The 17,393-nt window shown below is 41.5% G+C and overlaps 1 protein-coding gene across 4 annotated transcripts in view; it reads left to right on the top strand.

Annotated features, from left to right (window-relative positions):
• The window catches only part of ARNT (aryl hydrocarbon receptor nuclear translocator), a 66,674-nt gene extending 49,595 nt beyond the window's left edge, over positions 1-17,079 (top strand). For 2 of the 4 annotated variants that reach the window (XM_017877773.1, XM_017877775.1), the window contains 10 exons: positions 698-772; positions 3,815-3,966; positions 9,106-9,216; positions 9,708-9,780; positions 9,935-10,055; positions 10,247-10,349; positions 10,731-10,878; positions 12,588-12,750; positions 13,475-13,641; positions 14,693-17,076. In XM_017877773.1, the coding sequence (XP_017733262.1) occupies positions 698-772; positions 3,815-3,966; positions 9,106-9,216; positions 9,708-9,780; positions 9,935-10,055; positions 10,247-10,349; positions 10,731-10,878; positions 12,588-12,750; positions 13,475-13,641; positions 14,693-14,782 (1,203 nt within the window). In that variant the 3' untranslated portion in view covers positions 14,783-17,076. Of the gene's footprint in view, positions 1-697; positions 773-3,814; positions 3,967-9,105; positions 9,217-9,707; positions 9,781-9,934; positions 10,056-10,246; positions 10,350-10,730; positions 10,879-12,587; positions 12,751-13,474; positions 13,642-14,692 lie in introns of all 4 variants that reach the window. The other 2 variants (XM_017877774.1, XM_017877776.1) reach the window with 1 other exon arrangement.
• Positions 17,080-17,393: the final 314 nt, after the last annotated feature.

Genomic DNA, 17,393 nt, shown 5'->3' on the forward strand with positions numbered 1-17,393 from the left:
AGTGGCCGGATCTCAGCTCACTGCAAGCTCCGCCTCCCGGGTTTACGCCATTCTCCTGCCTCAGCCTCCCGAGTAGCTGGGACTACAGGCACCCGCCACCTCGCCCGGCTAGTTTTTTGTATTTTTTTTTTAGTAGAGACGGGGTTTCACCGTGTTAGCCAGGATGGTCTCGATCTCCTGACCTCAATGATCCGCCCGTCTCGGCCTCCCAAAGTGCTGGGATTACAGGCTTGAGCCACCGCGCCCGGCCTGTTTATTGTCTTACTTTTCCCTCCGCACTTAACTATAGTCTTAGGATCAAAACAGAAGAAATAAAATCCGAGTCCCCAGCTGATGGACCAGGCCAGTTAGATGACCATAAAAGTATATATCTTGGCTGGGTATAGTGGCTCACACCTGTAATCCCAGCACTTTGGGAGGCTGAGGCAGGTGGATCACTTGAGGTCAGGAGTTCGAGACCAGCCTGACCAACATGGTGAAACCCTGTCTCTACTAAAAAAAAAAACAAAATTAGCCAGGTGTGATAGCACATGCCTGTAATCCCAGCTACTTGGGAGGCTGAGGCAGGAGAATTGCTTGAACCCAGGAGGTGGAGGTTGCAGGGAGCCAAGATCGTGCCATTGTACTCCAGCCTGGGCAACAAGAGCAAAACTCCATCTTAAAAAAAAAGTATATATCATACTCTTCTTTCTTCTAGGAACTCTTAGGAAAGAATATTGTGGAATTCTGTCATCCTGAAGACCAGCAGCTTCTAAGAGACAGCTTCCAACAGGTAACTTTTTTCCTGGTTTGGTTCTGAATAAATATTTATCATATTCACTCCATAAATATTGACTACTGATTAACTGAACACGGTGGCAGGCACTACAGTTTTATGTTCTTTAGTACTTAATCTGCATTTTTAAGAAATAGAAAAGGACTAATACTTTGAAATTATGGATAATCCCCAAGGTATTTCTGTTTGGCTTTGGCTATTTACTGTCTTGTATTCAATTAACTGTATCCAAGGAGCTGTCTTTAAGGTATTTAAACTATTGGGCCAAGCATGGTGGCTCATGCACCCAATCTCTGTAGATGCTGTGAAAATAGATGTTCTCATCTGGGCGCCGTGGCTCACACCTATAATCCCAGCGCTCTGGGAGGCTGAGGCAGGTGGATCACTTGAGGCCAGGAGTTCAAGACCAGCCCGGCCAACACAGTGAAACCCCATCTCTACTAAAATTACAAAAAATTAGCCCGGTATGGTGGTGCATGCCTGTAATCCCAGGTACTCGGGAGGCTGAGGCACAAGAATCACTTGAACCGGGGAGGCAGAAGTTGCAGTGAGCTGAGATCATACCATTGTACTCCAGCCTGGATGACAGAGCTAGACTCTGTCTCAAAAAAAAAAAAAAAAAAAAAAAAAAAAAGAAAACGGTATACTTCACTAAGCTTGTAGTAGAAAATTGATTTTATACAGTTAATTTTTTTTTTTAGGAGTCTAGCTCTGTCGCCGGGGTGGAGTGTAGTGTGTGATCTCGGCTCATTGTAACCTCTGCCTCCCGGGTTCAAGTGATTCTCCTGTCTCAGCCTCCCAAGCAGCTGGGATTACAGGCACGTGCTGCCACGCCCAGCTAATTTTTGTATTTTTAGTAGAGACGGGTTTCAACATATTGGCGAGGATGGTCTCGATCTCCTGACCTTGTGATCCGCCCACCTCAGCCTCCCAAAGTGCTGGGATTACAGGCGTGAGCCATTGCGCCCAGCCTAGATGGTTCTTTTATGGATGAGTGAGAGTTGTAATGAATTACGTAAGCTGACTGTTAATTGTCATTCTCAGGCTTCAGCTCCTGAAAATATCTGGTGAATTTTATAGACATGGCTTTCTATAGCGGTTTTTACTTTGTATTAGACAAGTTAATTAACCTCTTTAAGTCTCAGTAGTGTCCTTACTGATACAATGAATATATTAATAGTACCTAAATTCAGATGGTTGTTGGGAAGATTAAATAAGGTAATGAATATAAAACACATCACCCAGTATTTGATACATAGTATCGCAAAATAGGTGGTTGGCTTCTAATACTGTTTTTTTATTTTTTATTTTTTCATTTTTAGGAATATAGAGTTAAAAGATTATTTTCTATGAGACTAGTATGTAAAATAACCTAAAATTGGCTGGACATGGTCACTTACGCCTGTAGTCCCAGCACTTTGGGAGGCTGAGGCAGGTGATCACTTGAAGCCAGGAGTTTGAACCAGCCTGGCCAACATCTTGAAACCCTGTCTCTATTAAAAATACAAAAATTAGCCAGGTATGGTGGCTCATGCCTGTAGTCCCAACTACTTGGGAGGCTGAGGCACGAGAATTGCTTGAACCCAGGAGGCAGAGGTTGCAGTGACCCAAGATTGCCCCATTACACTTCAGCCTGGGTAATAAAGCAAGACTGTCTAAAAATAAAATAAAATAAAAAATAGAATAACTTAAAATTACTTTTAAAAAGCAAAACAAGACTAAAGCCAACTTAATTTTATTTATGGAAGCCTCTGTAGATGCTGTGAAAACAGATGTTGTCTGGGCGCAGTGGCTCATGCCTGTAATCCCAGCTGGGTGTGGTGGGGCACACCTGTAGTCCCCAGCTCAGGAGGCTAAGGCAGGAGAATCTCTTGAACCCGGGAGGCGGAGGTTGCAGTGAGCCAAGATTGCACCAGTGCACTCCAGCCTGGGCAATAGAGTGAGACTCCATCTCAAAGAAAAAAAGAAATAAAAGAAAAAAAAGAAAACAGATGTTCTCAGATTTCAGGGGAAAAAATAGGATTGAAGAGCAAGCAAGAGTAAGCTATATTCAGTGTCATTAAACTTACCAAATTTCTGGTATAGACTTGTAAAGGTAGCTCAGAGTATCTTTAATGGATTTCCCAAGGGAAGTAGGGAAACAGTCTTTTCCTTCCTGGAAATAAGTATTATTCCTTTTTGACTAGAGTAGTAATAGGTTGGTGCAAAAGAAATTGTGGTTTTTGCCGTTTTTTTTTTTAGTGGCAAAAATGCAGTGACTTTTGCACCAACCTAATAAGAAAGCTTGAGTCTCTGGCCGGGCACAGTGGCTCAAGCCTATAATCCCAGCACTTTGGGAGGCCAAGGCAGGCGGATCAGGAGGTCAGGAAATTGAGACCATCCTGGCCAACATGGTGAAACCCTGTCTCTACTAAAAATACAAAAATTAACTGGGCATGGTGGCACGTGCCTGTAATCTCAGCTACGCGGGAGGCTGAGGCAGGAGAATTGCTTGAACCAGTGAGTCGGAGGTTGTAGTGAGCCGAGATTGCGCCACTGCACTCCAGCCTGGTGACAGAGCGAGGCTCCATCCCAAAAAAAAAAAAAAAAAAAAAAGGCTAGGCACAGTGGCTCACGCCTGTAATCCCAGCACTTTGGGAAGCCGAGGCGGGCGGATCACGAGGTCAGGAGATCAAGACCATCCTGCCTAACATGGTGAATACACCGTCTCTACTAAAAATACAAAAAATTAGCCGAGCATGGTGGCACGTGCCTGTAGTCCCTGCCACTTGGGAAACTGAGGCAGGAGAATTGCTTGAACCTGAGAGGTGGTGGTTGCAGTGAGTAGAGAACTGCACTCTAGATGAAAGGAAGCATGAGAAATATGCTTCCATATTGAATCACTTAGTTTTTACTCTCATTTTGTTTTAATATTGAAAAATACTGGTGCCTCAAGGATAATGACAAGAGTTTTAGGGTTGTAGAAATGGGAAAATTTTTATTTATTTTTGTAATGAAAATTTTCTGTGAGTTCCACTGATGGCATGAAAACTTTTTCAGGTGGTGAAATTAAAAGGCCAAGTGCTGTCTGTCATGTTCCGGTTCCGGTCTAAGAACCAAGAATGGCTCTGGATGAGAACCAGCTCCTTTACTTTCCAGAACCCTTACTCAGATGAAATTGAATACATCATCTGTACCAACACCAATGTGAAGTATGTATTATACAGGAGTGTGAAAAAAGTGTTTTTCCTCTACTCTCACAACACAAAATACTTCTGATGCCCTATGTGAGGGGTAAACAATCGAGCAATAACACAAAAATTAGCCAGGCATGGTGGCATGTGCCTGTAGTCCCAGCTACTCGGAAGGCTGAGACAGTAGAATCGCTTGAACCTGAGAGGTGGAGGTTATAGTGAGCTGGGATCACGCCACTGTACTCCAGCCTGGGCTACAGAGTGAGATTCCATTTCAAAAAAAGGAAAAAAAAGAAAAAAAAAAAATCAAGCAATCAGTTCTGCAGTGGACACTAGCTGGGTGTCCTTCCATTCAATTCAGTTCACTATCTACTTGGAGATAGCATCAGATCCCCCAATTTGTGGATGCAATACCACAAGACTCTTCCCACTTCCGATGCCAGTTGCAAGCCCCAGGTTGTTTTACCTGTGCATCTGACTGACCAGCTGTCTCCCATGACCCCCTACTTGGGTTCAGTCAATTTGCTTGAATGGCTCAGGGAACATTTACCTATGTTTACCAGTTTATTATAAAAGATATTACAAAGGATACTAGTGAACATCAGATGAAGAGATAGATAGGGCAAGGTAAGGAGGAAGGAGCACAGAGCTTTCAAACTCTTTCAGGGTGGACTACCCTCCAGGGATCTCTATGTGTTTACCTATTAAGAAGCTCCTCAAACCCAGTCCTTTTGGATTTTAATGGATATTTCATTATGTAGGCATGAGTGATTAAATCATTGGCCATTGGTGATCAACTTAACCTTAGGTCCCACTCCCCTCCATGAGGTTGCAGGTTAGGGCTAAAAGTCCCAACCCTCTAATTTTGCCTTGATCTTTCCAGGGACGAGCCCCATCTTGAAGCTACCTAGGGGTTGCCAGCCCTCAGTCAACTCATTAGCAGACAAAAAGACACTTATCACACTGAAGATTCCAAAGATTTTAATTGGTAAAAATCCAGGTCCACTTATACATGGATTTTTTTCAGTAAATGTTTTGGAAAATTCGTTTGATATTTGTGACAATTTGAAAAACCTGAAAATAAGCTACATAGCCTAGATGTATTGAAAAAATTAGAAAAAGTTAGGCATGTCATGCGTGAATATATTAAATACATATAAATTCTAGTCTATTTTATCATTTACTACCATACAACATATACAAATCTTTTATAAAAAGTAAAAATGCTGGCCAGGTGCAGTGGCTCACACTTGTAATCCCATCACTTTATCACTTTGGGAGACCGAGTTGAGCAGATCACTTGAGGTCAGGAGTTCGAGACCAACCTGGCCAATGTGGTGAAACCCTGTCTCTACTGAAAAAAAAAAGAAAATACAGAAATTAGCTGGGCATGGTGGCACGTGCCTATAGTCCCAGCTATTTGGGAGGTTAAGGTATGAGAATCACTTGAACCTGGGAGGTGCAGGTTGCAGTGAGCTGAGATCGTGCCAGTGCACTCCAGCCTGGGTGACAGTGAGACTCCATCTCCAAAAAAAAAAAAAGTAAAAATGCATCACAACGTACACATATACACCATTTGTACAATGGCACCATTTGTAGTTGAGAGAAATGTAAACAAATGTAAAGATGCAGTTTTAAATCATAACTGGGTAAAGTTAACGGTAGCATATACTGTACTATTGTAATAATTTTGTAGCCACCTCCTATTGCTCAATTGTTGCCAGTTTGCTTAAAATTCTGTGTGATGCTAATCATCTCTTCATGAGCAATTCACTCCCGTAAATTGCATATTGCAGTAAAAAGTGAAATCTCATGGTTCTTGCATATTTTTCATCGTGTTTAGTGCAATACTGAAACCTTGAATAACATTTGGGAACAGTATGAAGTGCCACTAGTGATGCTGGAAGTCTTCCCAAGAAGCAGGGAAAAGTCATGACATTATAAGAAAAAGGTGAATTGCTTGATATGTACTGTAGAATGAAGTCTGCAGCTGTGGTTGCTTGCCACTTCATATAGATGACTTATCTTGTAAGTCATCTTGTAAGATGATATAAGCTTATGATAATGATAAATACAGTACAGTGCTGTAAATGTATTTTCTCTTCCTTACGATTTTCTTAATAACATTTTCTCTTTAACTTTGTTGTAAGAATACAGTACATAATACATACAACATACAAAACGTGTTAATCAACTGTTTATGTTATTGGTAAGGCTTCTGGCCAACAGTAGGCTATTAGTAGTAAAGTTTTGGGAGAGTCAGAAGTTACAGTCGAATTTTCAACGGCACAGGGGTGGGTGCCCTTAGCCTCCATGTTCAGCAATCAGTTGTATTTCAGAATATCACACAGGCATTTTCCAATGTTGGGATTTCTAATGTACCAGCTCTTCTTAGTCTTATCAAGCTATTCCCTTCTCCTCACTTTTCTAGTATTAAACACCATTAGTTTGAAGTTCCTCATTTTCCAGCTTATAGGATTTGGGATAGCTGATCAGAGTAGAGTGAGGTTTTTTTGTTTTTGTTTTTGTTCTGTTTTGTTTTGTTTTCAGAAAGGGTCTCGCTCTGGAACCCAGGCTGGAATGCAATAGTGTGATCATGGCTCACTGCAGCCTCAGCCTCCCAGGCGCAAGCGATCCTCCCACCTCAGTCCCCTGAGTAGCTGGGACTACAGACATCCACCAAGATGCCTGGCTAATATTTGTATTTTTTGTAGAGATGGGATTTTTCCATGTTGCAGAGTCTGGTCTTAAATTCCTGGGCACAGGCAGTCCGTCCTCCTCCCAAAGTGCTGGGATCACAGGCATAAGCCACTGCACCTCGCCAGAATAAGATTTTACAAACAATAATTCAGAGACTAGGTCCTGAGATGGAAGGGTTTATGTTTCAATTCTAGATATCAACTCTTTCTGGAAAGGATTATGTTTTGTACACCAGTTTATTGCTCTAGTCTGACAGGACTTTCCTCTGGAGCAGGGGTAGGCAAGCTCTTTCTGTAAGGGGGGCTAGATAGTAAATATTTTAGGCTTTGTGGGCCATGTGGTCTTTATTCCACCTACTCAACTCTGCTGTAGCATGAAAGCAGTCATAGACAAATGAAAGAATGTGGCTGTGTTCCAGTAAATCTTTATTTCGAAAAACAGGCAGTGGGCCTGATTTGGTCAGTTTTCTTTAGAGCATAGCTACATCCTCCTCTTTCATTAGTTACTGTTCCTCTCTTTTGCACTTTTCTATTTGACCTTTCTTTCTCAGCTGCTTTTTAAAAAAGTTTTATGAGATATATTTCACATACCATACACCTCACCCATTTAAAGTATACAGTGTTTTTTAGTATATCACATAGTTATGTAACTCTTACTGCAGTCTAATTTCAGAATATTTTCATTCCCCCAAAACAAATTCTAGATCAGTTAACAGTCATTCCCTGTTCTTTCCCCCCGCTCTGAAGTTCTATATAACTATGAATCTGTTGTCTTTATAAATTTGTCTATTCTAGACATTTTGTATAAATGGAATCACAGACTATGTAGTTCCTTTGTAACTGGCCTCTTTCACTTAGTATAATGTTTACAAAGGTTATCCATGTTGTAGCATGTATCAGTACTTCATTTCTTTTTATTGCCAAATAAGATTTCATTGTATGGATATACCACATACTGTGTGTTCATTAATAGACATTTGGTTGTTTCTGCTTTTGGTTATCAAAATGCTTCCATCTGTAAAATAGGGATAAGGAGCTGAAAAAATGCTTTCATGAATATTTGTGTACTAGTTTTGTGTGGATATATTTTTATTCTCTTGAATTCCACCCAGGAGTAGAATTGCTGGCCACATAGTAACTCTGTTTTACCTTTTGAGGAATTGCCAAACTGTTTTCCAAAGCTGCCCCATCATTCTGCATTCCCAGGAGCAGTGTACAAGGGCTCTGATTTCTCCACATCCTTGTTAACACTTGTTACTGTCTTTTTGTTTATTATAGCCATCTAGTAGATATCAGTTGTCAGGTTACCACCTTGCCATTTAATCCTTTTTCTGTTGAATTGGCCTTGAATCCAGCTCTTGAAGATTAGATTATGACTACGTAGCAAGTATGAATAATACCTGGTGACAACAATATTGTCCAATTCAGTCTTTAGAACTTGTAAAGTTTAATTCTTTGCTTACTAAGTATAACACAGTGGATTGAGTTTAAAATTTTTATTAACTTAGGACTCAAGTGGATAGTCATGGTCATTGTAGCTCTTTATTTTGTCTTTTGCATCTTTATATTACACAACAACCATCATTTTGTGTTTCCATTTTGTTTAAATTTTTAAAAATTTAAGCTGTTTTAAGGACTTGAGTTTCTGGAAATAATTGCTTTCTCCATGTTTATGTATCATTTTCCCTACCATGATTAATTTTAATTAGCTTTTAGAGATTTTTTTGTTTGTTTGTTTCATTGAGACAGTGTCTCACTCTGTCACCCAGACTGGAGTGCGGTGGCGCTCTCTCAGCCCACTGCAACCTCCACCTCCCAGGCTCAAGCGATCCTCCCATCTGTCTCCTGAGTAGCTGGGACTACAGGAGTCCACCGCCATGCCTGCTAATTTTTGTGTTTTTTGTAGAGACGGGGGCTTCACCATGTTGCCCAGGCTGGTCTCAGACTCCTGAAGTCAAGCAGTCCACCCTGCCTCAGCCTCCCACAATGCCAGGATTACAGGTGTGAGCCACCGTGCCTGGCTAGTATTTTATTTTTAAATAAATATTCTTTATAGAAAATGTGGAAAGTATTGAAAAATACAGAGAGAAGGAATAAAAATTTCACACTCCAGATAGTCTTTGTTAATGTACAGTGTACGTACTTTCAGTTTTTTACCTATGCTTTTAAAAAATACCTTATATGAATATGTACACACATCCATAACAACCAGGTTTTGAATACCTAGAAGGAGTTAGAACCCAACAAGATGACCCCTGTGTCATAGAACATAGTTTCTATTTGCTGAAACTGACACCCTAGATTAACTGTAGGATTGGACTTTAATGAAGGATTTATTGATTGTTCCACCTGCAGATGAATCTATAGAGCTTTACATACAAAATCTGATTCTTCTCTTTCTCTCTCTCTCCCCGTTCCTCCCCTCCACCCCTCTTTACTGTCTACTCTGTTTTCATAGGAACTCTAGCCAAGAACCACGGCCTACACTCTCCAACACAATCCAGAGGCCACAGCTAGGTCCCACAGCTAATTTATCCCTGGAGATGGGCTCAGGACAGCTGGCACCCAGGTAAGAAATGGTCAAATAATCATCTGTTGAGCAGTCACCCAGGGGGTGGTCATTTGCAATCCCATATATTTTTTGTTTGGTTGGTTGGTTAGTTTTTTTTTTTTTTTTTTTTTTTTTGAGAAGGAGTTTTGCTCTCATTGCCCAGGCTGGAGTGCAATGGCATGATCTAGGCTCACTGCAACCTCTGCCTCCTGGGTTCAAGTGATTCACCTGCCTCAGCCTCCTGAATAGCTGGGAGTACAGGTGCCTGCCACCACCCCTGCTAATTTTTTGTATTTTTAGTAGAGACAGGGTTTTGCCATTTTGGCCAGGCTGGTCTCGAACTCCTGACCTCAGGTGATCCACCTGCCTCGGCCTCCCAAAGTGTTGGGATTACAGGCGTAAGCCACCATGCCTGGCCTGTTTGATTTGTTTTAAGGTTCTTTCTCCAGATTCTTTAAAAAAAAATTTTTTTTTTCTATTTCTCTTCTCACCTGGCCTTTGACATATAGGCAGCAGCAACAGCAAACAGAATTGGACATGGTACCAGGAAGAGATGGACTGGCCAGCTACAATCATTCCCAGGTGAGTTGTGTCCTCTTCGTTGAAGAGGATAGGGAGTATTTAGGAAGTGTTCTCCAGTACTAGTTAGAATGTACATATGTTTTATATGAATTTTAGGGTTATTGAATTGTCATGTTAAATCTTTAATGGTTATTTTTATCATTGTATTCCACAGGTTGTTCAGCCTGTGACAACCACAGGACCAGAACACAGCAAGCCCCTTGAGAAGTCAGATGGTTTATATGCCCAGGATAGAGATCCAAGATTTTCAGAAATCTATCACAACATCAATGCAGGTATGTTTCTTTCTCATTATCCTTTTAAATTCTCATTTAGATCACTTACTGATGGGCATGCCACTGCCCAATCAGTAATCTTCCAGTGTTTTTCCACTTAATCGTAATGCCACCTGAGTAAATAGAAACTTGCTGAACTAATATACTACAGCCCCTTGACTGGCCCTCCCCCAACTCCTTTTGGTCCACAGATCAGAGTAAAGGCATCTCCTCCAGCACTGTCCCTGCCACCCAACAGCTATTCTCCCAGGGCAACACATTCCCTCCTACCCCCCGGCCGGCAGAGAATTTCAGGTGAGCCCCGTATATATGTGCTGCTTTACAGGGCCCTGAGGGATTCAGCTGCTGAATCCAAATTTTATTCTTCCCTTGCTTTCTCTGGTTATTTCGGAAAAAGCAGTGAAGCTTGTAGGGCCTAGCGTGAGGCAAACAAGCTGCTTTTCCTCCTTCTATTTCTTTGCACCTGTCCTATTGCCATGTTCTAGGCTCCATCTCTGTGTGTCCTGGTCAGTGTGTGACTGTCAGTCTTTCTTGTCTTTTCCAAATTGTTATCAAATTTTCCCTAACCTGTAGGAAGTCAGGGAGATCTAGGGACAGCACTAGATTGTCCTTTGATTCCTGGCTTCTGTGATAAATCTATCCCTTTAATCCTTTACCTCATTTATTCACTCCTAGGAATAGTGGCCTAGCCCCTCCTGTAACCATTGTCCAGCCATCAGCTTCTGCAGGACAGATCTTGGCCCAGATTTCCCGCCACTCCAACCCCACCCAAGGAGCAACCCCAACTTGGACCCCTACTACCCGCTCAGGCTTTTCTGCCCAGGTAAAACCTATCATCTGTTTGTTCCCTGTGTATTATTTTCTGTTTGTTTGGGCTTTTTTCCATATGTAAAATCAGTGTTTTTTATTTTAAATACCTTCTCCACAACCCCTGTTCTCCAGTTTCCAATTTCCATCTTTGTTGAGAGTAGCTAATTAAAAATCACAGATAATAAAAAAATCTCAGTAGAGTCTGGTTTTATCTTAAATATTCACCTTAAATCAGAATTGCTCACTTGGAACATTTTGAGCATGTCCGATTTTCAGATTTGTTTTGGAGTAAATTCTAAGATGTTTCCTCTTTGTTTAGGACTCCATAAGGCAGGAAAAAAGGAGACAATTAATGACTAACTTACAGTGATGTCTGTTTACAAAAAAGTTGCAACATTCTTTTCTTTCTTTTTTTTTTTTTTTTGAGATGGAGTCTCGCTGTGTTGCCCAGGCTCTAGAGTGCAGTGGTGCGATCTCGGCTCACTGCAAGCTCTGCTTCCCGGGTTCATGTCATTCTCCTGCCTCAGCCTCCCGAGTAGCTGGGACTACAGGCGCCCGCCACCAGGCCCGGCTAATTTTTTATATTTTTAGTAGAGACGGGGTTTCACTGTGTTAGCCAGGATGGTCTCAATCTCTTGACCTCATGATCTACCGCCTCGGCCTCCCAAAGTGCTGGGATTACAGGCATGAGCCACGGCACCTGGCCGAAAAATTCTTATATAATATTCATATATATAATATAATGCACAATAAATACCTTGTCTAAAGAAATATTCTTTAATATTACTATATATTTATGTTATACAAGTAATAGTTTTAAAAAGTCAAAACCAAAAGCAGGCTGCAGAATGTTATATGCAATCTGATCTCAATTGTGTACAAAATGCACGAGAAAATAGAAACTGGAAGAAATTATCCAAACATGTTTACCATGGAATTACGAATGATTCTTATTTTCTTTATATTTTCCTTCACTTTCCAAATATTCTATAATGCATATACACGACTCTTGTGAGAAAATAGTTTTTATAAAAAATACATCATTAGGAACAAATGAATGCAGAACAGACTGAATAATGGTGCAGAATATTTTTTCTCTGCATATAGTACTTTTTTTGTTGTTATTTTGAGACAGAGTCTCGCTCTGTTGCCCAGGCTACAGTGCAGGGGCGCAATCTTGGCTCACTGCAACCTCTGTCTTCCAGGTTCAAATGATTCTCCTGCCTCGGCCTCCTGGGTAGCTGGGATTACAGGCACGTGCCATCATGCCCAGCTAATTTTTGTATTTTTAGTAGAGACAGGGTTTCACCATGTTGGCCTGGCTGGTCTCGAACTCCTCACCTCAGGTGATCTGCCTGCCTCGGCCTCCCAAAGTGCTGGGATTATAGGCATGAGCCACCCCGCCTGGCCTGCATATAATACTTTACTGTTACGAATGCCTCTAGTTTTGTATAACTTCACAGTTTATAAGATGCTTTCGTTTAATTCTTACAGCTTTTATTAATCCCATAGTTCATTGCTTTTTGTACCTTTATCTCAGCTGCCTAAAAAATAGTGTTAAGAGAGATTGAAAGTTAATTGGAGGAAATATACAATAGGAAATAAGTGATGAGCTTGGTTCAGAAGGATGCAGTGATTGACAGTGTTGACTCTCATAGGCATGGTATGTGCAATGATGTTAATGCTGTATTTGTTCTGTATCCCCTCTCCATCTCTTTTTAGCAAGTGGTTACCCAGGCTACTGCTAAGACTCGTACTTCCCAGTTTGGTGTGGGCAACTTTCAGACTCCATCCTCCTTCAGCTCCATGTCCCTCCCTGGTGCTCCAACTGCATCGCCTGGTGCTGCTGCCTACCCTAGTCTCACCAATCGTGGATCTAACTTTGGTGAGTCCAGACCATAAGGAGAGTTAACAGGAAAATCGCACTGCTAAAGAGAAAGGATCTGGTAGTTAAAGTTGTTTGCCTATGTTCTGGGTACACTGACCTAATTGTAGGGAAATGCAAGGTGACATTCTATTTAGAATTTAAAACCTACCAGCTGGGCATGGTGGCTCATGCCTGTAATACCAGCACTTTGGGAGGCTGAGGCAGGTGGATCACCTGAGGTCGGGAGTTCAAGACCAGCCTGACCAACATGGAGAAACCCCGTCTCTAACGGGCGTGGTGGCACATGCCTGTAATCCCAGCTACTTGGGATGCTGAGGCAGGATAATCGCTTGAACCTTGGAGGTGGAGGTTGTGTTGAGCTGAGATCGTGCCGTTGCACTCCAGCCTGGGCAACAAGAGCGAAACTCCGTCTCAAAAAAAAAAAAAAAAACCTACCCACATGAAAATACTTTAGCACATATAACAAAATCATGTATATTTTATACATTTAATAGTCTGCACATTTAACCTAAATGAGTAAAAGACTATGGAAAGGCTGCCTGGAGAAGAATAATTAATTTAGGGCTGAGTTTTGAGACAGAAAAGGCATTGATTGGTGGAGAGAAGGACAGAGTTATCCTAGGTAAATTAATGGCTTACCTATAGTTGTTTACTTGTGGCATTAGTACACAGTGGAATTGTGTAGATTGGCGTTGTTTATTCTTCCTTGCTGTATTTCTAGCTCCCGAGACTGGACAGACTGCAGGACAATTCCAGACACGGACAGCAGAGGGTGTGGGTGTCTGGCCACAGTGGCAGGGCCAGCAGCCTCATCATCGTTCGAGTTCTAGTGAGCAACATGTTCAACAACCGTCAGCACAGCAACCTGGACAGCCTGAGGTCTTCCAGGTAAGAGAGTGAAGACTTTCAAAAATTAGAAGCTGGGAGAGAAAGGGTCAGGGAGGAGGAGAGACAGTGAAGGAAGCATGCCTGGATTGAGGTGTTTGGTTGGAAGTATACGTGAGAAGACAGAGAGGGATAAATGAAGGGATCACTGTCAGTTATTGAATATATTGCGGAAGCTAGAGGCAGTAGTGCTTGTGTCTATAATGTCAGCCCCTTAGAAGACTGAAGCAGGGGATCACTTGAGGCCATGAGTTCAAAGCCAGGCTGAGCAACTAGCCTGATCCTGTCCCTGTCAAACAAACAAAAAAGGAGTATGAATTGAGTGTGATGCATACCATTTAACCAGAACAGACAAATTTAGCACTATAGGAAGATGCCAAAGAAAGTTACTTTAGCTCATTCAAATAGTTCCACATACCCAAGTCATAGTAGCTTTGGGTTTAAAAGAGACAGAATGATTAAAAAGTAATGCTTACTTCAGCAGCATATATACTAAAATTGGAATGAATATAGAGAAGATTAGCATGGCCTCTGTGCAAGGATGACACACAAATTCATGAAGTGTTCCATTTAAAAAATTATAAAAAGTAAATGAAATAGAACATACTGATTATAGCCATAATGGTCTATTTACACAATTCCTGAGGGACTGCAAGAGTGAATGGAGTAATCTTAGGCAGGACAAAGGAAGAGCTGGTTTAAAGCAAAGATTGAAAGAAAGCAAAGCAGGTCTTGGTGGAAAACAAATAAGATAAGAGACTCCATATATGTCTATAGGGGGTTATATGAAATACAGCAAGCAGATTTTTCTCCCTTTGAAAATATTGGGAACTAGGAAAAGGAAAAAGGTGGAACTGTAGGAGGAAGACAGAAGGGATTAGGAAAAAAGGCTGCGATCTAAAGGAGTCAAAGTTGTTGGAAGTAAGGAAGGCTAAGAGAGCACAGCAAAGACTCGGGGTCAGGGATGGTAGTGCAGGGGAATGGTGGAGTAGAAACTTGGTAAGTGTAAGAGATCAGGGTGTGTGACCCAAACTTAATCTTTTTCTTTTATCAGGAGATGCTGTCCATGCTGGGAGATCAGAGCAACAGCTACAACAATGAAGAATTCCCTGATCTAACTATGTTTCCCCCCTTTTCAGAATAGAACTGTTGGGGTGAGGATAAGGGGTGGGGGAGAAAAAATCACTGTTTGTTTTTAAAAAGCAAATCTTTCTGTAAACAGAATAAAAGTTCCTCTCCCTTCCCTTCCCTCACCCCTGACGTGTACCCCCTTTCCCTTCTGGCTGTTCCCCTGCTCTGTTGCCTCTCTAAGGTAACATTTATAGAAGAAATGGAATGAATCTCCAAGGCTTTTAGGACTCTCTGAAAATTTGAGGCTGGGTGAAGTTAAAACACCTCTCCTTATGTCTCCTGACCTGAAATTGTATGATGTTGATTTGTGCTAAGATCAAGAGGCAGGTTAGAAGAACCTGACATCCACTGTTTGCCTTGGATAGTATGGCTTGTTTTTGGAAAGAAATTCTGAAGAGAGTGGAGGAGAGGAGAAATGTCCTCATATTTGAGGACCATGAAACGTGGTAGGTATATATGGGGCTTTAGCAAGTGAGCATAGGCTCTTTTTGCTGCCTGTGAGCAATCCCTCTGGAAAGAAACATGTGAGTAAGTGAGAGAATGTGTATGTGTGTGTACGTGTATGTGTGTGTGCGCACGTGCTTCTGTATTTCACTCTTTCTCCCTGTTAGGGAGTTATGCAAAATTTGTCCCAGATTTTATCTTTGTCTTTCTGTGTACTTTTCAACGAGTCCTAAGGAGTTAAATCTTCCAGGTATTTTCCACTTAGTATTGCAGCCAAAGAATATTTAAATAAATGTCTTTGCTGCGCTCGCATCCATGCCCAGCCAATATACAACTGTAAAGCAAATATAGAAAGTCAGCTGTTGATACGGTTGTCTGTTATCGAACACATTCAGTGATAAAGCTGGGTTACTCCTGCTTTTGGTGCTCTCACCTTATCTGGAAGATCTGCAAACATTACCTAAATAGACTGGCAAGATAAACACTTTCTGAAACCCAAGACTTGGCCATAAAGATAATGCTGCATTTTTCTGTCAGAATCACATATGATGTGTGTTCTGTAGAGGTTATTTCTGCATGGAAACTCAACTTCTTGGATTAGCCGTCCCAGTGATAATCCTCACTGTTGGAGTGTAAACCAAATACGAAGCCCTCTTGCAAAGTAGCCTCTTTCATCCCGTACTCAAAATACCCAGTTTAGCAAGAAACTGAGATTTAAGGCTTTTGGGCCCTAAGAGGTTTTTCCTCTTTGCTCCCTCCAATCTTGAGATTGGGTTTTGCTTTAGAGTGCAAGTATAATAATTCCGTATGATAGATGGGGCCTGGACACCCATCTCAACAGGGTCACTTGGTAATTAACAATAGCCATATAAATGCGGATACAGGTTACTACCCTCACCCTTTACCTTCCTCAGGTAATAGTTGAAGATATCAGCTTTTTTTTTTTAATTGGCTTTGGCCAGTAGCTAAAGTGCAAGACTGAATTAATGAGAAGATATATTAAATGTAGTCATAGGGGACTGAGGAGAAAGGATGGCCTTGAAGAGGCCAAAATAATGTCCATTTGCTGGGTTTCCCTTCCTTTTGTCTCCAGTCCGGTGCCAGGTAGTGGAGTAAAAAAGGAGACAGTTTATTTTTTTATTCTATGTGCACACTTACAGTATACATATATATTTATATCACAATTTACGAAACCAAAAAGTTGAGTTTCCAATGGAACCCTTGTTTTTTAATAATCGACTGTTTTTAAATGTGATCAGGACTATAATATTGTACAGTTATTATAGGGCTTTTGGGGAAGGGGAGGATAGAGAGAAGATGCTCTGGGGTTTTGTTTTGCTTTTCCTTCAGGGTTTTATTTTGATTGTTTCGTTTTCTTGTTGGCCATTTCTGTATTGCTGGCATCTGTGCTAAGCCTTACAGTGGCAAAAATAATGACATGTAGCAAAGATTTTGAAACAAAATATTTTTTCCTTTTGTAAAATTTCTTGTGTTGTGTGATCTTGATTGCGGCTTTATCATTCCTTTCCAGTTCATAAACAACAGGCACCCACAACTAGAGGAATCTATAGTTTAAGCTCCAGACATACAAACATAAGGCACATTGTGTCTTTAATTTCAGGAATCAGAAATCATAGGGTTCTGATCACACTGCACGCCTCCCCCTCACTTGTCCTCCTGATCCTGACACATTCTGAGTAACATCAGCAGGAATACTCTGACCATAAGTTGGGGATTTTGGGGTGGGCACTGCCTGGGTTCTTGGGAGAGAGGGAAAGAGTTGGGACTTGAAAACCACTAGGGCACATCTGGATGCCTTCCCCCAGTATGTCCTCTTCTGGATTAAAATGAGTGAAATTTAAACTGTTTAAGTCTGGACCTGGTTTCCCTCTGGGAGACTATGCTGGTTCATTAGCAACTTTTTTTTTTTTTTTTTTTTTTTTAATGAGAGAGAGAATCTCACTCTGGCACCCAGGCTGGAGTACAGTAGCATTATCTTGGCTCACTGCAACCTCTGCCCCTTGGGTTCAAGCAATTATTCTGCCTCAGCTTCCCAAGTAGCTGGGACTGCAGATGTGTGCCACCATGCCCAGCTAATTTTTGTATTATTTTTAGTAGAGATGGGGTTTCACTGTACTTTGGCCAGGCTAGTCTCGAACTCCTGACCTCAGGTGATCCGC

This window comes from Rhinopithecus bieti, unplaced genomic scaffold, assembly GCF_001698545.2.
Source record: "Rhinopithecus bieti isolate Rb0 unplaced genomic scaffold, ASM169854v2 scaffold_10548, whole genome shotgun sequence".
Taxonomy (NCBI): domain Eukaryota; kingdom Metazoa; phylum Chordata; class Mammalia; order Primates; family Cercopithecidae; genus Rhinopithecus; species Rhinopithecus bieti.